The sequence below is a fragment of the Arachis hypogaea genome, chromosome 7 (genome assembly GCF_003086295.3).
Source record: "Arachis hypogaea cultivar Tifrunner chromosome 7, arahy.Tifrunner.gnm2.J5K5, whole genome shotgun sequence".
Lineage (NCBI taxonomy): Eukaryota > Viridiplantae > Streptophyta > Magnoliopsida > Fabales > Fabaceae > Arachis > Arachis hypogaea.
Genome location: NC_092042.1, coordinates 10,421,064 through 10,442,875, shown reverse-complemented (window position 1 = coordinate 10,442,875; position 21,812 = coordinate 10,421,064). Strand labels below are relative to the sequence as shown.

The following is a 21,812-nucleotide window of genomic DNA, read 5'->3' as shown; positions in this document are numbered from 1 at the left end:
GAAGAAGAAAATACTAGGAAAATACATGCCGTAAGCTAGGAGTTATTATGCAAAGAACAACTGAAGGGAGGAATGGGTTTCAAAAAGTTAACCATCATGAATGAAGCTTTCATTATGAAAGTCCTTTGGAGAATTCTCACTGAACCAAGCTCTTTATGGACCAGAGTCTTGATAAGTAAGTATAGGAGAGGGCTGAATTTGGTGGAGCAAATTCAAACATATAGAGCCTATTCGGAACTCTAGAAAGAGTTGGCAAAAGTATGGAAAAAGGGTGCTACATAACTCATCCTACTCTATTGGTAATGGCAAAAGAACCAATTTTTGGACACATAGGTGGTTACAGGGGGAAACAACAGCTCTCTTACAGCATACAATTATTCAATTACAAGATAGTCAACAACAAGAAACCGTAACAGATTACATTTAAAACAATGGCAATTGAAATTTTCATAAGCTAAGTACATACCTCCCTGATCATATTGTAAGTAAAATTCGAGCGATACCACCACCATCAGAGAAATTTGGAGAAGATAAAATTCTCTGGAGCCTGAGTAGAGATGGAGACTTCTCTGTTGCAACAGCCTACAAAAGCATCACAAGCACAGAAGAAGACTTAGATGCATTATGGGAAATAATTTGGAGCTAGAAAGGACCCCAATGTATAAAATGTTTCATGTGGCTCGCCTTGCATAACAAACTTCTAACTGCAAAGAGAAGACAAAGAATTATAGGAACAATACCTTATTGTCATAGATGTGTTGAAATGGAAGAAACCCTTTTACATGCGCTTCGTGACTGTTCAGCAGCATTGCAGGTTTGGTCTAGATTAATCCATCCCTCAAAAATTGAAAGCTTCTTTAGAGCTCCCTTCAACACTTGGCTAAGGTGGAACCTTATCTCAGAGCTGAGTAACAAACCAAATGACTTTTGGATGGATATCTTCATGGTGGAATGTTGGTGGATCTGGAAGTGGCGAAACACAGAGGTGTTCAATCCAATAGTGAGCATACCCCCAAGTCTTCATCAGCTTATAGCTAACTATGTTGAGGAGATTCGCACAGCTTTCAAAAAAGAAAGACTCTTGAATACCGGCCCAACCAGATTTCAAGTGAACATAAAATTGGAAATTGCCTCCACGAAAATGGGTAAAATTGAATTCAGATGGGGCTTCAGCAGGGAACCCTGGTCCGGCACGTGGTGGAGTTGTGAGAGACGAGAATGGGCAATGGATTGCAGGTTTCATGGGGAATATAGGGACATGTTCAGCATATCAAGCGGAGCTTTGGAGAGTGTATTATGGTCTCAAAACATTGTGGGAGTTGGGATTCAGAAAGGTTGTGGTAGAGTTGGATTCCATGACAGTGATAGAAGTTCTTTATGAAAAAAATAAAGCAAAAAATCATCCAAATAGTCTAATAAAAAGAATTTATTCCTTTATCAACAGAGAATGACAACTCAAATTCAGCCATACATACAGGGAAGGGAACCGTGTGGCTGACTGCTTAGCTAAGTACAGAAAGAGAACCTAGTTATCATGTTGTGGATCTGCCTTTTGGTATCCTTAGAATGATTGTTGATGATGATACTAGAGGAGTCGTTTTACCCCGCATAGTTACAGTGAAGTCTCTCTAGCTTCTTGGACTTCATGTCCCATTTAAAGTACCCAAAAAAATGTGTCGTTTATTTTGTATCAGTTTTTGGATTTATTTTTAACATATAATATAACAGAGGCTAGTTTAAATATTGTTATGGAGTTTTTGTTCATCTTGTTGCCAATAGAAATGAAACAAACATAATGCGGCGATTTTGTTAATGTATTAAGATACATTATAAAAGAAAAATCTGATCTTTTTCTAGTTGTCCTCAACGTGTTAGTTACAAAAGTTTTGATTCAAATCAATCAAAGTTAAATTGTAGGAAATTTTAGGTAGACCCAAAAAGTAAAAAATAAACTTAAACTAAAATTATTCGCAGATATATAATGTTTATATGCCACTCTTTTACTTTAATTTAAAGGAAAAAATAGGAAAAATAGAAAAGATAAAAAAAATTAGAAGAGATCAAACCTTCTAATACATGATAGGCAATAACATTAAGATGATCTCGTGAATAATCTTAAGATTTGACAATTTTTCAAAAAATTTAATTCTACATTAAACCAAATTTTATAAAAGTGCATAATCTAATTGATAACCAATTTTTGTTGTATCCTAACAAACTTAATGAAGCAAAGCATAGATTAGGCATTATAGATATATAATTTTGTTTTGGTAGTAAAAACTGATTTACCAGAATTCAGTTAATTTTGTTATCATGCAGCAGCTCAAGTAGTCATCACCATATGATAGTACATTGCAGCAAGTTTATAACTTTAACGTTTAGTTTCACCTTTTTTTTTGTCATCATTATTCTATTTGGTTTATTTTTTGGAGTTACCACTCTATCAGCACTTGTTTTTGTTGAGATTTTGGGACTGCTCACAACTATCCTTCATATGTTGTAATCAATTGATTGAATGAAGATCCGCATCCTTTCTTTCCAATAAGTATAGTTCTTTCCATTAAAAAAAGGAGGCCTGTTATTTGACTATCCCTCTGTTAGTGTGTAGATCACTGTGGTTGTACCCAAATTGTTTGCCATTAGACCTTTGCTCCAAACTGTTAATCTTGATTCTTGAGACCTTGGTTCTTGATACCAATTGAAGGTTCTAGAAGGCTTAGAGAAAGGGGTGAATCTATGACCTTCTTTAACTTTGATTAATTAAGCCTTAAACCCATAACTTTAAACTTGATTTCTATTTGATCTGCGCAGCGGATAATTCAGGAGATAATTTTGTTTGTCTCATAAAAACCAAAAAACAAAACTAAACCAGAGAGGAAGAAGATGACACAGCCAAATATCCTGGTTCAGTTGCCTTGTGCAATGTAACCTACATCTAGTTTCCACCACAACATTAGTGAAATTTTCACTATAATTCAAGTATTATAATACACCAATTTTCTATGACTCAACTTAATCCTATCTGGGCACACAAGCTTCAACATAAACTTGACTTAGGTATGCTAATACTTAGACTCACCACACTAAGTGCTTACTCAACTTAGCAAGGGATACCTCATAGATACATGACTCAAAATAGAAAATACAACTAAAAGAAATCTGAAATTACTTTTGACTTTTCTCTCAAGTGTTTTACTCAATCTTTTTCACTCTATGACTTTTTCTTAATACCTTTCTTTTTTGCTTTTTACCTCTCAAAGAAAATAAAGAAAAATATACATTGAAACAGAAGTACAAAACGAAAATAATGAAAGAGATGATGATTCACAGTCTTTATGCTATAAGTTAAACCGAATTCAGCTTTCACAGATAAAGCTCTTTATCTTGGCGGAATATTTTTTTAATGTAGAAACACTATCCAAAACATTGAACTCTTCTCTGAGAAGTTCTTAAACAAACTCAAATTCTGGTTCTTTCTCCTTGCCTCTACTCCGAATCGATTTTTCCTTTTGTACCTTAGTTAGTGTCACGGTTATGGTTCATCTCAAGTCAACTTCTTGGACCTTAAGCTTTTGGAAGACTTGCATGCAAATAGAAGTAAATCACATTTATTCTCTGACTTAGCTTATTAACATGTATTTGATTAGCGTGATTGGACATTGTCTTCTTTGGTGTGTGAGTTCAAAGATGAGGATCTCTCTCTTCCTCTCTCTCTCAATTTGCTTTGAACTCTAAATAAATCTCATGTATTTACATTATAACTAAATTTAATATCTTTATTTTTGAAAAGCTTGGTAGGAATTAAAATGATTTTATGCGTTAAAAATTCAAAATATCATTTTTACCTTTCAAATATTAATATAAAAGAAAAACTTTGTTTGTAATCCAAGCATAAATATAAACTTGTAGTATTGTGAAAAATAAAAAATAAGACAAAAGAAAAAAAAATAAAAAACAACTGAAGTAGTAAATGATTAATTAATTTATTATAACTGAAATTTGTTTTTCCATATGGAATATGCGGTTTGCTGTTGAGAAATTGGTAATTAATGAGTGCAGCAAAGTCAAGACTCAAGAGGTAACGAAAAAAAGAGAAAGTTCCGAAGATGTGAGATTTCTCGTCCCCACTTGATGCTGATGAATTTGGCGGGAAATTTGGCAGGTCAAGCAAGTGAAGGGATAAGAAGAACATTGAAGAAGTGCTCTACGCCAAATTCAATTCTTGGGTTTCCATAATTCTCTTCGTCAAGCTACTTGTTGTTTGATCCCATTTTTCTTCCCAATTTCTGTTATTGATTGATTTCGATATGAATTTTCGTCCAACATTTGCGTGTGTTTGGGTTTGGGGGCAATAATTGTGCCCATTCCATACTCAATTCTAGACCAAGACTATATTTCACTGCTGTCCCACTTTTGCTGGCAAATGCATAACATGATAACATAGTCTTAACCCAAAAATAATTACAAAATGATTCAATTTTTTTTTTTTTTGTAAAATATTTTAACTGTATATTGCTCCTAACTTATTAGTATCTCACTATCTCGTCTTTAACTAATTGCTAATATACAGGTTTACTAAATGTTACTTCTTGTTGGTATTAAGAAAGACTGAATAACTAAGGAATATTCCAAAGATATAATAATTTAAATAAGAAGGTGGACGTAAAATGTATAATGGCTAAATTGTGGTATTCATAAAGCTTTTTTGTATTACAAAATATTGATGACTTTTTTTATTATAGGATAATGAATTTATTTGATGATAATGATTGCATTTATATGTAGATTACTTATACACTATCTTTATATTAATTGCTTAAAAAATTTTAGCTAAAAGTACATTAAAATATTTACTTATCAAACTTTTATAATATATATGATATCATAAATTGATTTAAAATAATATTTTCGTCTATATTACATCGGTTATAAAGATTAATTACAATAATAAAAGAAATTAGTTATGTTATCTTTGACTTAAGCCACTTTAATTATTAAAAAAATATAAAGTTATTTTTATTGAGTTATATTTGTATGATATTTTCACAATTATGATGATTATCTTTTGAATTGTTAAACATCGTCAAATTTATTTTGAGGATATATTAGTTTTCTTTATAAATTTATTTTTAGGTCAAACTCTAGTTTATTTTTCTCAGTTTAAAGAAGAATGTATTCTTACAGAGGCTTGCTACACATACAAGTCTTTTTGACTTACAAGTTTTACAAGTTGCTACACATTAGAGTCTTTTAATGCGTTATTTAGTTTCCAAAGCGCTACACTCACCGTGAATTATGAACGATTCCCCTTCCTCTTCCTCTTCCTCTTCCTCTTCCTCTTCTTCTTCATCACTCACCGTGAATTATGAAAAACTCATCTTCCTCTTCCTCTTCCTCTTCCTCTTCTTCTTCTTCTTCTTCTTCTTCTTCACTCACCGTGGATTATGAACAACTCATCTTCCTCTTCCTCTTCCTCTTCCTCTTCTTCTTCTTCTTCTTCTTCACTCACCGTGGATTATGAACAACTCATCTTCCTCTTCCTCTTCTTCTCCTTCTTCTTCTTCTTCCTCCTCCTCCATGTATTTCTTCGTTATTCTCTTTGCCTTTTCATTAGTTGTTTTATTTGCGTTTATTACTGGTATTCTTGCTTCGTTTTTTTTCGATTTTCATGGTTTCTGAAATCAAGCTTTGAAATCGTTTTGAAAATAATGGAACTTCAGAAATACACCCAAACGATTATAGAAAATACACCCAAACGATATTTCTTCGTTATTCTCTTTGCCTTTTCATTAGTTGTTTTACTTGCATTTATTACTGGTATTCTTGCTTCTTTTTTTTCGATTTTCATGGTTTCTGAAATCAAACTTTGAAATCGTTTTGAAAATAATAGAACTTCAGAAATACACCCAAACGATTATAGAAAATACACCCAAACGATTATAGAAAATACACCCAAACGATATTTCTTCGTTATTCTCTTTGCCTTTTCATTAGTTGTTTTACTCGTTTATTACTGGTATTCTTACTTCTTTTTTTTCGATTTTCATGGTTTCTGAAATCAAACTTTGAAATCGTTTTGAAAATAATAGAACTTCAGAAATACACCCAAACGATTATAGAAAATACACCCAAACGATTATAGAAAATACACCCAAAAGACACTTTATGCATAATTCAGAACTCTTTCTCTTTCTCCTCCTCATATTCTGCTGCTTCTTCTTCAAAAATGATTTCAGAGCTTGATATCAAAAAATAATGGAAATCAAGAATAACGAAAAAAGAAAACAAAGAGAAAAGCACGTAAATGAAGAAGGAGAAAGAGAAGGCAAAAAACGAAAGAAAAGAAGAAGAAGAAGAGGAGGAAGAGGAAGAAGAATGTGCAGCAAAAAGAAGAAGACGGTGCAGTGAAATTGTGCAGTAACGGTTGAAGAAGGAGAAAGAGAAAGTAAGAAACGAAAGAAAAGAAGAAGAAGAGGAAGAGGAAGAAGAACGTGCAGTAACGTTCAAGCGCGCTAATATAATAACTTGTAAAGACTTGTATAAAAAAATGGTTGTATATGGAGAATTTCTTATTCTTACATAAGTAGAAGAACGCCACAAGATTGAAGTGGGAAAAATAAATCATAATATTCTCAACATTTTATAATTTAATAATTTTTTTACAATTGTTTTTATATTTACTAAGGTCCGTTACATTACTTGAGTATTATTGTAGCATTATACAGTAAACACTTTCATATTAAATTTTTATTAAGAAACAACTTCACCTATAGTTATTTTCATGTGAATTTAATATTGAGAAATTTGATAAATTTAACTAAAATCGTCTAACTATTATTGATTTGACATAAAAATTTATAACTGAATGTTAGTTTTTCTATTTTTTAAATCCCACGCTGAAGCAAAATAGAAATCTATATCAGTTAGAGCTATTGAAGCAACAACTATAGAAATCCACATTTTTCATCACCATCGTCGTCTTCCATATACTAACACAATGCTCACATTGTCACGGTCATACTGCAACAAAATAATAATGATGGTGTCCCTCATCATGTTTCTCTTATCTATCGCTTCTCAAACCTTGGCTATGCATGTGGCCTTGAGTTCAGAGACCGATAAGATGGCTTTGCTTGCTTTGAAGGACAAGCTTATCAATGGCGATCCTCATGCTCTGCCATCATGGAATCAATCTCTTCATTTCTGTAAATGGCAGGGCGTTACATGCAGTCGCCGCCGAATGAGAGTCTCAGCCGTGCAACTTCCAAATCAATACTGGGGTGGTACTCTTGCACCATCCTTGGGAAATCTAACGTTCCTAAGGGTGATCAATCTTACTAACACCCACTTGCATGGTGACATTCCAAGAGAACTTGGTCATTTGAAGAGGCTGCAAATTCTTGACTTGAGCAACAATAATCTTCAAGGTCAAATTCCAAGGGAGATGATAAATTGTTCAAGTCTTGAGGTAATTCTTATGTGGAAAAATAATCTAACCGGCAAAATTCCTTCCTGGTTTGGTTCTATGAAGCAACTTATTCTACTGGGGCTTGGAACCAACAATTTTGTTGGTAGTATCCCGCCGTCTTTGGGAAATCTTTCATCGCTTCAGAAGCTGTCATTTACATACAATCATTTGGAAGGAAGCATAACTCCAGCTTTGGGTAGGTTGTTGAATTTGAACCATTTGGCTTTGGGTGCAAATAATTTTTCTGGCCAAGTCCCTCCGTCACTTTACAACCTTTCAAATATTGAAGTTCTTGAATTTGCGGAAAACCAGTTAGTAGGTACTCTTCTCTCTAATATATCTATGGCTTTTCCCAATATTGAGAGTTTTCTATGTGGAGGAAACCGATTCACTGGTACTTTCCCATCTTCAATATCCAATCTTTCCGAATTGCAAGTGTTTGATATTGAAGAAAATGATTTTCATGGATCAATTTCTCCTACTTTGGGAAGTTTACACAAACTCCGGATATTTGATGTTGGTATTAATAGATTCGGGAGTGGAAGCGCTCACGATTTGGATTTTCTTTCCTCACTAAAGAATTGTACTCAATTGCAAAAACTAGGCATTCATCAAAATTATTTAGGCGGTGTATTGACAGATCTCATAGGCAACTTGTCAAGCAATCTCGTTCAGCTTGTTATGGGGTCCAATCAAATCTCTGGAAGGATACCGGAAGAAGTTGAAAAACTAATCAACCTAGAAGCACTTGGTTTGGACCAAAATTCCCTTGAAGGAACAATTCCATATTCAATTGGAAAGCTAAAGAATCTGGTAAAGTTGGCGTTGGCGGGAAATAAGTTGTTTGGCAACATTCCTCTTGTCATCGGTAACCTTACTATGTTGTCTGAAATTGATCTCGGCTCAAATAAATTTGAAGGATTCATTCCTTTTACACTTGGAAATTGCACCAAGATGGAGATATTTTATGCTCCTAATAACAACTTAAGTGGTAATATACCCAATCAAACCTTTGGCAACCAACAAGGTTTAATAGAGCTGTCCCTATACTCCAACTCCTTTACCGGCCCCATTCCTTCTGATCTTGGCAACTTGAACCATCTTTCCATCTTGCATTTACAAGATAACAAGTTCATTGGTGAGATTCCCATGGGACTTAGTGCTTGCTCTGCTTTAATAGAGCTTGTACTAGGAAGCAACTTGATCCATGGAAGTATACCTTCATTCTTGGGATCTCTATTGTCCCTTGAAATTTTGGACCTTTCGAATAACAACTTCTCAAGCACAATCCCGCATCAACTTGTGAATCTCACGTTGCTGAAGACTTTGAACTTATCTTTCAACCATCTCTCTGGTGAAGTCCCAATAGGAGGAGTATTTAATAATGTCACAGCAATATCACTTGTTGGAAACAAAGATCTTTGCGGAGGGATACCTCAATTGAATCTTCCTGCATGTCCTATGTTGCCCTTACAGAAGAAACACAAGAGATCACTTAAAAAGAGAGTCATCCTCATCATTGCATTGGGAGGAATTCTAATCTCTTGTGTAGCTTTTATTAGTATATATCTTCTCAAGAAAAAGGCAAAAAAGTTACCCACTACTTCTCTGGCTTTGCAATATGGTTATGTGAAGGTTTCCTATGGAGAGTTACATCAAGCAACCAATGGATTTTCTTCATCCAATTTAGTTGGCGCAGGAAGATTTGGGACTGTGTATAGAGGAATCCTCGTCCATTTTGAGAGACCTGTTGCTGTAAAAGTGTTGAAGCTCCATACACGCGGGGCATCGAAGAGTTTCATGGCCGAATGCAAAGCTCTAGGAAAGATCAAGCACAGAAACCTTGTCAACATATTGACTTGTTGTTCAAGTGTTGATTACAAAGGGGATGATTTCAAGGCCATAGTGTTTGAGTTCATGTCTAATGGGAGTTTAGAAAGCTTGTTGCACAACACCATTGAAGATAGTGAGTCCACAAATCAGAGTCTCAACCTGATGCAAAGAGTAAATATTGCTCTTGATGTAGCTTTTGCATTGGATTATCTTCACAATGATTTAGAAGAAGCTGTAGTTCATTGTGATATTAAGCCAAGCAATGTTGTACTTGATGGTGAAGTTGTTGCTCACTTAGGAGACTTTGGATTAGCTAGGCTCGTTCATGGTGCCGCAAGCTGTTCTAGCAGTGGTCAAGTTAGCTCTTCTGCAATTAAGGGAACCATTGGATATATTCCCCCAGGTCAGTGTCAGTTTCTTTTGATATATCTTACAATATCTTTTTGAAATGTTTTTCTCATATTTCTTCAACAATAATCTGTCATATTAAATTCATGTTTTGCTTTGGAAATGGTATTCTCATATATATAATTACAGCAAATTAGTTACAGCTCAGAGTTTCCTATGTTCTAAGAGAAAATATTTATGGAAATGAACACCTTAATATATTTAATTGATTGAACTGAAAATAATTAGTTTATAATGATGATATTGTCGCATTATTTTTGTTTGAACAAAACAGAATATGGAGCAAGTGGCTTAGTGTCACCAGAAGGAGACATGTATGGCTATGGAATTCTTCTTTTAGAGATGATCACTGGAAAGAAACCAACTGATAGCATGTTTGGTGAAGATCTAAGCCTACACAAGTTCTGTAACATGGCAACTCTAGATGGAATCACTGAGATTGTTGATTCAAGATTGCTCATTCCAATTGATCATCAAGAAAGAAGAAGGGTCACACAACAGCAAAATATGGAAGACACCATTCAAGAATGTCTTGTGTCGTTTGCTAGGATTGGAGTTGCATGCTCCCAAGAGTTTCCTAATCAGCGAATGACTATAAAAGATGTCATAAATGAGTTGCATGCAATTAAGCAAAAGCTATCCTGCTAATAACACTTCTGTGATTGTCATTCTTGTATTATCTGTTGCAAAAACGGACCAGATACATATGTATTAGTTTTATTTTCAGCTTGTTCTCTCTCTCTGCTCTATTAATGTGTCATTTATTTTGTATCAATATATAATATAAGGTGAGTATTCCAATAAAGATTTTATAATTATTTTCATGTGAAAATTTTTTTTTGACTCTTTGAAAATGAATTGTATAGTTAGATTTTGATATGTTATAAAAGTGTTATTTTTATTTAAAGTGTGGCCAAATAAATAAATTATCCTATTATATAAAACATCTTTATAAAAATATGTTTTTGGCATTTTTATTTGAGTAGCTCCATAATATAATAGTGATTGCCTTAAATATTTTTATAGTTTTGTTCATCTTGTTTCCCGTAGAAATGAAACAAGCACATTGTGGCGTTTTTTCTAACGTATTAAAGTACAGTGTAAGAAAAATCTAATCTTATTCCTAGATGTCCTGAATATATATGCTATAAAGTCATGATTCAAATCAATCAAAGTTGAGTCGTAAAAAATTCCAAGTAGACCTAAAAAGAAAAAAATAATCTTAAACTAAAGTTATTCGGTGATATATAATGTGTTTATATGCCACGTTTTACTTTAATTTAAATGGTAAAATAGGAAAAACAGAAGAGATAAAAAAAATTAAGGAGAGTGTTCAAATTAAACCTTCAACATGGTAGGCAACAACTTTGAAATGATCTCGCGAATGACTTTAAGATTTGACATTTTTCTCCATAAAAATTTAATTCTACATTAAACTAAATTTTGTAAGAATGAAAAAATCTAATTGATAGCTTTATTGAACATTGCAACATATTGTTTTGTATCCTAACAAAATGAAGCTAAGCATAGATTAGGTATTATTGATAAACCTGTTACTTAGCATATAAGTTAGTAATTCTGTTTTGGTAGTTAAAACTGATTTACCAGAGTTTTCAATTAATTCTGTTATCATGCAGCAGCTCAAGTAGTATATAAGCTGCATGTACAGAGAGACACAGAGTTAGATAGATTGAATTACAAAGTATATAAGCTGCATGTACCAGAATTTTCAGTTAATTCTGTCATCAATCTCTTTCAGGACTAATATAGCTAAACATTTGAATGGTAAAAAAAATCACTTTCTCTTCCACTCTTCTTGTCCATGATGCTTTTCCTTTTAAGTCTAACAACTCTTCTGAGTGATGATTCATTGATGATGAGTTTGAAAAACTCTAAGCTAATATTTGTGATGACTAAACATTATTACTTTGATAAATAGTAAAAATATTAATTCACATATGTTAGTAATTTAATTTTTGCTATGCAGGTATGTTTGGACCAAAAATAAAAGAATTTTGGTGCAAGTCCAATTGTATAAAAAATAATCAGCCTTGGTATTAAGATATTGTGATTATGGTGGCTGAAAACATGGTTATGATATTTGGGCCAGAAATTTTTACTTAAGCCCAATTGGTTAAGTCCATCAGCATTGATGCAAGAATATATGATGAATATGGCTGAATTGATTATTATATTACTTGGGCCAAATTGATCCATTATTGTTACAAGTCTAAGTTAATCAATTTTTGCTATACACCCCAACGCATGATCCGAAAATAATTAATTAGAAAAGCAAATGTTGTTATTGCTTTATGTCTTCAACGGATCTCACACTTCACCATGTGATGGAATTCAAATTTTATTAGTGTGAAGTTAATAAATGCATTGGAACTATGAGAGAGAAAGTTTCATTGATTTGATTGATGGCCTTAATGAAAGGCACGCTACCAAGAAACAAAAGGGAAGTGGACATTTAATTTATTTTGTCTAAATCCTTTAGTTAATGTTCATATCTTCCCTTCTTCTCTCTCTCCTTCTAACCTTCGGTCATAACACAGAGAAACCATGGAAGCTAAGCATAGCCACCGAAGAGAAAAAGAAGCACGCTACAAGACCATCAAAATGATGGCACGAAAAAGAAAAAGAAAAGTATGTTGTGGCTAAGATTCTCATTACTTGTGGTAAGATTTTGTGATGAGATCTTGGCTTCTTCATACCAAAAATGGTTGAAGAAGATTCGGCCAGTAAGGTGAAGATTCTTGGAGGGATGGCTTGTCTCTGATTCTGCTCAACAACCACAGAAGGTAGCTAGGGTGGCTACGTGATGGAAGAGGCAGAGATTAGAGCAGATGAAGCTATCATCATCATGAAGCATTAATGGCCAGAAATTCATCTTGGAGAGTAAGCCAAGGATGGAGCGCTCGGATTGATGAAGAGTGATGACCAAGGAAGGACTAGAGGTAATTGCATGTTGGGTTTTGCATGGGTTATCTCTTCTCTCTCTCTGGCCGAACCGGTTTTGTTCTTGGAGAAGAAGAAGTTGGCTTGGGTTTTGGTTTCAACTGTGGAGGCTTCCCTCTTCTATAAAAAGGGAGAACAGCCACGATTTGATTCAAGGAATTAGAAGTAAGCGGTGAGAGTGCAAGGCACAAGATTCTCAGAGCTACCTAAGCTTACAGATTTTCTTCTCCTTCAATGTACTCTGTTTTGTAATTTTTCTGTTCAATTTTGTCATGTCTTGAGTCTCATGGAAAAAGGCAAACAATGAGGTTTGTATGAAAAATCCATAGAGCGGAAAAAGACAGAGAGTGCAAAATTAAAAGAAAAAGCCATAGATGTCCTTAGAGTTCCTTTGTACATCTGTGTTGTGTTTCATGATTCTGTGGGAATTTCCTTGTAAGTTGGGTTAGCACTTTACAGTCTGTAATCAAGAAGATTATAGTGAAATTCCATCATTGTTGTGATGGAGACTGGATGTAGGCTGCACTGCACTTAGCAGCTGAACCAGGATATATCTGGGTGTAATTTTCTCTCTCTTCTACTCCATTTCTGTTTCTACTGCACAGGAGCAAAAACTGAAAATATCTCGTGCCAAGTGACGAGACAAAATAAAAGTCTCGTGTCTAGGGACGAGGCAAAATTAAAAGGTCTCCTCAAAGACCAACAAGTGTAATCAAGCAAAAAAAGGAGGCTAAGATTCAACCCCCCTTCTCTTAGCCACTGAAAACCATCAATTGGTATCAGGGCTTGGTCTCAAAGAGATCAAGCTTTGTAGCTTGGAGAAAAGATCCGTATGGCAGAAAGCAGTGGCTCAAATCTGGTGTCCTATAACCTTATAGAAGGACAGTCAAGCAACAGACCACCTCTTTTCAATAGAAAAAACTATACCTATTGGATGGAGAGAATGAAAATTTTTGTACAAGCAGTAGACTACAGGCTTTGGAAGATCATCCTAGAGGGTCCTCAGATCCCAACTAACACAAGTGCTGAAGGAGTAGTCACTCTTAAACCAGAATCAAGCTGGACCGAGGAAGATAGAAAGAAGGTGGAGCTAAATGCCAAGGCTGTAAATCTACTCAATTGTGCTATCAACTTCGAGGAATACCGACGGGTATCACGATGCACAACGGCAAAGGAAATCTGGGACAAATTGCAAATCACTCATGAAGGAACCACCATTGTGAAGAAAACTAGGATAGACATGTTAAACAGAGAGTATGAAATGTTTGCAATGAAGGAAGGAGAATCTATTGATGAACTGTTCGAACGATTCAACACCATCATCGTTGGCTTGGATCCTATGTGAATAACATATTCTAATTCTGTGCTTGTGAAAAGAGTGTTGAGATGTCTCACTAAAGAGTGGAAAACAAAAGTTTTAATCATTTCTGAGAGCAGTAGCCTTGATTCCATGACATGCGATTATTTGAGAGGAAATCTTCTTGCTTTTGAAAACACTTATTTGAAAAAAGATTCAAAAAAGAAAGGAATTACCTTTTCTTCTGTAACTAACCCCATGGATGATGAATCTAGTGATAACTCCTCTGAAAATGAATGTGTTGTTTGCCAAAAAATTTAGGAAAATGGTAAAGTTGAAAGGCAAAGGCAGCAGCTCAAGGAAAATGAAGAAAGACCTTAGCAAAGTAACTTGTTACAACTGCAAGAAAATGGGGCACTTCAAATCTTATTGTCCCAAGTTAAAGAAGGAGGAGAAGCTAAAAAGGGGAAAGAAGAAGGGATTGATGGCTTCATGGGAAGATTTGAAAAATGACTCAGATGATGATGATGAGGAATTTGAGACCAAGTCACAACCATGACTCATGGTAGATCACATAGATCAGGTAGTCTTTCACAACCCTAACACTGAAGATCTTCATCTTATGATAGACCACCTTTCTGGAAAAATAAGATGTTTTCTACTTGATAACCATGACCTTGAAAAACAAATTATCATTCTTAAAACTGAAAATGATTTTCTCAAGGAAAAGCTAAGGGAGGCCGAAACTGCCTGTGATCTTGTTGAAGAAAATAAGCAGTTAAAAGCCTAACTTAGAAGTTGTGAAAGTAACCATTCTGTTGTTGCATATGTAAATTGTTTTAAAGAGAATGAAGAGTTACTGAAAAAGATTAAAAATCTGGAAAATGACTTAGCCAAGTTTACTCAAAGTTCTGAAAATTTAAATCAAATATTGGCTAGTCAAAAACCACTCTTTGATAAATCTGGTTTGGGGTTTTACAAATCTAATAAAAAACCTTCTTTTGAAAATAGAGCTTCATCTTCTAATGACACAAGGTTTCAAGATCCCACCTACTTTAACAAATTAGCAACTCCAAGGTTTTGTAGACTATGCAACCAAAATGGACACCTTCCCATTCAATATTTTTTTGGTGAAAGAATGATTGGTGATAAAGTTTACAAAGTTGTTTTTGATTACAATGGTTTGGGTCATAGGAGATGGTTTAACGTGAAAGGATCCAAAAAAAATTGGATACCTAAGGTCACTTGAGCTTATTTTGTAGGTATGCCTAGCATCCAAACGGAAGGAAAATATGTGGTACATGGATAGCGGATGCTCTAGGCACATGACCGGAAAGACAACCTTCTTCATAAAGCTTGATGAATATGATGGAGGACTTGTCACTTTCGGTGATGATGGTAAAGGAAAGATAGTGGCCGTTGAAAAAGTTAGTAAAAGCTTTTCATCTTGTATAAATGATGTTCTTCTTGTAAATGGTTTGAAACATAAGTTACTTAGTGTAAGCCAATTGTGTGATTTAGGATTTGAAGTTATTTTTAGAAAGTTTGTGTGTTTGGTTGTCTGTGAAAAAACTGGGGATATTCTTTTTGAAGCTAAAAGATGCAACAATGTGTATGAATTAACTCTTGAGGACTTGAAAGAACAAAATGTAACATGCTTTACTTCTCTTGAATCTGAAAAATGGCTATGGCATAGAAAGTTGGGTCATGCTAGCATGTACCAAATTTCTAAGCTAGTAAAGAAAAATCTGGTTAGAGGAATTCCTAAAATCAAATTTGATAAGGATCTTACTTGTGATGCTTGTCAACTAGGCAAACAAGTTAAATCCTCTTTTAAACCAAAAGATGGAATTTCAACCAAAAGGCCATTAGAGATGTTACACATTGATCTTTTTGGTCTAATAAGAACTCAAAGTCTAGGAGGTAAACACTATGGTTTGGTAGTGGTAGATGATTACTCTAGATTTGGTTGGGTACTTTTTCTTGCTCATAAAAATGATGCCTTTCATGCTTTCTCAACCCTTTGCAAGAAAATTCAAAATGAAAAAGATTTAAAAGTGGCCCACTTGAGAAGTGATCACAGAAAAGAATTTGAAAACCAAGACTTTGAAAAATTCTGTGATGACTTTGGAATTACTCATAATTTTTCATGCCCTAGAACACCTCAACAAAATGGGGTTGTTGAAAGAAGGAATAAAAGCCTTCAAGAAATGACTAGGGCTATGTTATGTGAGAATGAGGTTCCGAAATTTCTATGGGCTGAAGCTGTAAATACAACATGTTATATTTTGAATAGGACCATTATTAGAAAAGGGTTAAAGAAAACTCCTTATGAGCTATGGAAAGGAACCCCTCCTAATCTTAAGTATTTCCATGTTTATTGGATGCAAGTGTTTTGTGCTTACTAACAAAGAAAATCTTGGCAAATTTGATCCAAAATCATATGAGGGCATGTTTGTTAGATACTCCACTACTAGTAAAGCCTATAGAATTTACCTCAAAGATCATAGAACTATAGAGGAATCCATACATGTTACTTTTTGTAATTCTAATTTAATTCCCAGTACTGTGATAGATAATAATTCAGATTATGAAGAAGCTGGAACAAGCAAAGAAAATCCCAAGTCTGCTCAAAATGAATAATCTGCCAGTCCAGTTTTGTCTTGTCAGAATGGAGGAGACATTTCCATTTTGTCTCCTGAGCCAGCAAGAGAAACTGAAACAGTGAGACCCATAGAAGTTCATCAAAGCTCAACACCACAAAGGAAGCCTAGAGAATGGAAGTCTATGAGGGGTTACCCTCATGACTTTATCATTGGAGATCCTTTTCAAGGTGTGACCACAAGATCCTCAACCAAAAGGCAATCCGAACCAAGCAATTTTGTACTCTTGTCACAATTGGAGCCCAACAATGTCAAACAAGCTCTTGAAGATCCATCATGGGTGAAAGTCATGCAAGAGGAGCTTGCTCAATTTGACAAGAATGAGGTTTGGACACTAGTACCTCATCCGGATGGTAAGAAAGTTACAGGTACTAAGTGGGTGTTTAAAAATAAACTTGGTGAGAATGGACAAGTTGTTCGTAACAAGGCTAGATTAGTGGCCCAAGGTTACGATCAAGAAGAGCGTATAGACTTTGATGAATCCTTTGCTCCGGTAGCTAGAATGGAAGCAATTAGGTTGCTTCTTGCCTATGCTGCCCATAAGGGTTTTAAAATATTTCAAATGGATGTTAAATGTGCTTTTCTTAATGGCTTTATTGATAGAGAAGTGCATGTAGCTCAACCCCCCGGTTTTGAACATAAGGTTTTTCCAAATCATGTTTTCAAACTCTCTAAGGCTCTTTATGGTCTTAGACAAGCTCCAAGAGCTTGGTATGAAAGGCTTAGTGCCTTCTTGTTGGAAAATCAATTTCAAAGGGGTACAACGGATACTACTTTATTTATTAAAGCATCTAATGATGGCATTCTCCTTGTTCAAGTTTATGTGGATGACATTGTGTTTGGATCGGCCAATGGGTCCTTGTGTAAAGAGTTTGGAAAACTCATGACTAGTGAGTTTGAGATAAGTTTAATGGGAGAGATTACTTTCTTTCTTGGCCTCCAAATTAAACAAACTCCTAGTGGTACCTTTATTCACCAAGGAAAGTATGCAAAAGAACTTATCAAAAAGTTTGGCCTAGAAAACTCTAAACCAATGGGAACACCAATGCATCCAAACACTAAACTTGAAAAGGATGATGATGGCCAAGATGTGGATGAAACACGGTATAGATGAATGATTGGTTCACTAATGTATCTTACCTCCTTTAGACTGGATATTGTTCAAAGTGTGGGTGTTTGTTCAAGGTTTCAATCTCACCCAAAGAAATCCCACCTTTCGGCTGTTAAGCGCATCATTGGATATATTAAGGGAACATGTGATTATGGCTTATGGTATCCAAAATCTTATGATTTTTATGCAGTAGGTTTTGTGATGCAGATTATGCAAGAGATAGAGTGGATAGACGAAGTACATCCGGCATGTGTTGTTTCCTTGGAAGCTCACTTAACATGTGGTCAAGCAAAAAACAAGCAACCGTAGCCTTATCCACAGCTAAAACTGAATATATTTCTGCATCTGCATGTTGCTCACAAGTAATTTGGTTAAAAACGCAGTTGGAAGATTACAAATTAAAGATCAATAGTATACTATTATTTTGTGATAACATGAGTGCTATAAATATTTTAAAAAACCTTGTTTTGCACTCAAGAACAAAGCACATTGAGATCAAATATCATTTTATTAGAGAACATGTGCAAAAGGGTACTATTGATATTCAATTTGTGAAATCTAAAGACCAACTTGCTGACATTTTTATAAAACCCCTCTGTGAAGACAGATTCTGTTCACTAAGAAAAAGTTTGGGAATGACTGATCTTGTTTCTGTTGATAATTTGTGAAATTTTGATTCTGTTCAGTTTTGTCTCGTAGGAATGGACGAGATAAAAATAAAAGTGTTGGAAGGGATGTGATCAAGGGGGAGGCTGCGCAGAATTTAATTTTCGTGGGCCCTACCAAATATCTTTGACTCCACCATGACCGTTTTGTTATTAGTTCCTCATTTTTTGAAAATCACAATCTCTTTGTGGTCTTATCAAATCTTGTTGAAAGAAGCATAGTGTCAAATCAAATCTTTCCTTTCAACTAATTCCTTGATTCAAGGAAACCCCTTTTTCAAATAAATGGAAACCACCTTGGTTAATAACCACGCCCCTTGATGGTCATTAACTTCCTCTACTATCTCTTTCCAATCAGCATTTAATGCCTCTCTAACCTCCCTCCACTCACCTCAACCTTCGGCCTTCTCTTCAACTTACATATCCACTCCACTTCTTCATCTTCTCTCTCACTTTCAACCAAACAGACCGAAACCATGCACACTAAGGTGATTGCTCAAAAAAGTTCAAGAAAAAGTGGGAAGAACAAAGAGCCAAGCATTGAAGTAGAAGAAGAATCACTCACTTTCATCAGTCCATCACCGTCGCACTCACCACCAAAAAGAATCACACCCGGAAGCAATGCTTAGAAGTCTAAAGGGTTTTCCTTGAATAACACCAAGGAGTCAACAAACCTGGAGACATGGGATTTCAAGAAAAAGCTCCAAAAATCACATTCTCATTATGATCCATCTAGGTTCGACTCTTGTGCATCCTATGAATTCCACAAAGAAGATCTGGAAAAACGTCATCTCTGCGCTACTTACCTCGTCGATCTTAACTCACTCACCAACAAAGGAATCCATGTCTCTTCTTTGTTTGACAACCTTCAATGGACACCACTGCTTCACATTCAAAAACTGGTTTACCCCGGTTTGGTCCGTGAGTTCTATGCCAACATGCGACTAATGGATAGCATCATTCACTCCTATGTGAAGGAAGTTCACATAATCCTTGATACTGCAATCCTTAGGATGGCTCTAGGCTACAAAGAAAAGGGACCAAGGGCATCCATGTCCAAGAAATGGGATTTACAGGTTGGGATCACTTACCAGATGGCTTTAAATCAAACCTGCGAAAGTCTCTATTGAATGGATGGCACGAATCCAACTCTCAAGGAATTTGGTCCAGATAAGACAATTCTCATTTACAAACTCATATCTCATGTTCTCATACCATAAAGTAGTTCACGCCACCGGGTAACAGTTTCTGACTTTCTTGTTCTCTTTGCTCTTGTTACTTCTTTTCAAATTTCCTTTGCATACCTTATGATAAGGCATATGTGGAAATCTGTAAAGGATACCAAAAAGGCTAGTCTTCCATATGGCATGTTTCTCACCAGCATTTTTGAGTATTTTGAAGTTGATTTAACAAATGAAGCTGTTGAGAATAAGGTTTCAGTCATTAAGGGAGGATGAGTTACAAGGAGGATGATGCTAGAAAATCTTGAGGATGAGTTAGGTGTTGCCAGTGAAGAAGGAGCTGAGGAATCTGATTTTAATTTCTCTGATAATTAATTACTGTTTTCCTTTCTTTATTTTGATATTGGCATACTGAGGCTCAATTTGATACTCTGTTTTGTTGGGTTGGATACTGTTAGTACTATAACTCTATGATACTTTGTGGATACTTTTGGGTTATATTTTGCATACTGTGTTTCCTATGTCAAAATTTTTTTGCAGGTGCCCCTTTGATGACAAAAGAGGGAGAATAAATGTTGAAAATTGAAACTGGAAAACAGGGGATGAAATTCTCTTTTGAGAGTTCATGATCACCCTTGATAAAAGGATACACCTAATGCTTGATAATGCATACTAATAATGCTTGGTTGATTATATTTGTGATGCATTTGTTTTGATATTATGGCTGCCTGGTTGTTAATTGGTTGTTAACATGTATTCTTGTGATAGTTTTATCTTGATGAATATGCTTGCTACTAGTGGAATATGAATATTCTGATTCATCTTGGTAAACATGTTTGTTGAATACTTTATTTTTGGCAGTTCCTTTAAGCATTGGGTATGAAAATAAATGTTGAAAATTTCTGTGATCATGCTGTGATTAAAAATATTTTCTTACTATAAGTATGTTGCTCTGATTTAAATGGAAAATATTTTAAACAGCAATTTTTTTTCAAAAGATTTTTTGGTTGATCATGGTTTGAGCAGAAAATCAAATTATTGATAACAAATGAGTTTTGATTATCATCCAATTCTACTCATAAATCAAGCATTCAACATTTCAAAATTTTTATATGTTGAATAACATAGTTGCCTCAAGCTTGATTTGAAAAGTTACAGGTATAAAGCTTCCCTTGGTAAAATAGCATATATTAAGGGGGAGCCATGTAACAATTTGAAAAGGGGAGAAATACAAATCTTCAAAGGGAGTATTCTTTACTCAATCTTAAATTTCTTTCCATTTCAATTTTAATAATGTTTGTCATCAAGGGGGAGATTGATGAGTTTGGAAAACTCTAAGCTAATATTTGTGATGACTAAACATTATTACTTTGATAAATAGCAAAAATATTAATTCACATATGTTAGTAATTTAATTTTTGCTATGCAGGTATGTTTGGGTTGAAAATAAAAGAATTCTGGTGCAAGCCCAATTGTATAAAAAATATTTAGCCTTGGTATTAAGATATTGTGATTATGGTGGCTGAAAACATGGTTATGATATTTGGGCCAGAAATTTTTACTTAAGCCCAATTGGTTAAATCCATCAGCATTGATGCAAGAATATATGATAAGTATGGCTGAATTGATTATTATGTTACGTGGGCCAAATTGATCCATTATTGTTACAAGCCTAAGTTAATCAATTTTTGCTATACACCCCAATGCATGATCCGAAAACAATTAATCAGGAAAGCAAATGTTGTTATTGCTTTATGTCTTCAACGGATCTCACACTTCACCATGTAATGGAATTCAAATTTTATTAGTGTGAAGTTAATAAATGCATTGGAATTATGAGAGAGAAAGTTTCATTGATTTGATTGATGGCCTTAATGAAAGGCACGCTACCAAGAAACAAAAGGGAAGTTGACATTTAATTTATTTTGTCTAAATCCTTTAGTTAATGTTCATATCTTTCCTTTTTCTCTCTCTGTTCCTAACCTTCGGTCATAACACAGAGAAACCATGGAAGCTAAGCATAGCCACCGAAGAGAAAAAGAAGCACGCTACAAGACCATCAAAATGATGGCACGAAAAAGAAAAAGAAAAGTATGTTGTGGCTAAGATTCTCATTACTTTTGGTAAGATTTTGTGATGAGATCTTGGCTTCTGCATACCAAAAATGGTTGAAGAAGATTCGGCCAGCAAGGTGAAGATTCTTGGAGGGATGGCTTGTCTCTGAT

General features: G+C 34.7%; 1 protein-coding gene across 1 annotated transcript; it reads left to right on the top strand.

The window, feature by feature from the left end:
• Nucleotides 1–6,922: 6,922 nt before the first annotated feature.
• Nucleotides 6,923–10,541, top strand: LOC112701115 (uncharacterized). The gene is made up of 2 exons (XM_025751913.3): nucleotides 6,923–9,704; nucleotides 9,984–10,541. Exons 1-2 carry the CDS (start codon nucleotides 6,998–7,000, stop codon nucleotides 10,355–10,357), a joined length of 3,081 nt encoding a protein of 1,026 aa, XP_025607698.3. The 5' UTR covers nucleotides 6,923–6,997; the 3' UTR covers nucleotides 10,358–10,541.
• Nucleotides 10,542–21,812: the final 11,271 nt, after the last annotated feature.

What these genes read in the sequence shown, in the direction of transcription:
- LOC112701115 (XM_025751913.3), top strand. Translation starts at nt 6,998, where the DNA reads ATGCTCACATTGTCACGGTCATACTGCAACAAAATAATAATGATGGTG. An exon ending in CATTGGATATATTCCCCCAG is followed by an intron (nt 9,705 to 9,983) that starts GTCAGTGTCAGT and finishes TGAACAAAACAG; the next exon opens with AATATGGAGCAAGTGGCTTA.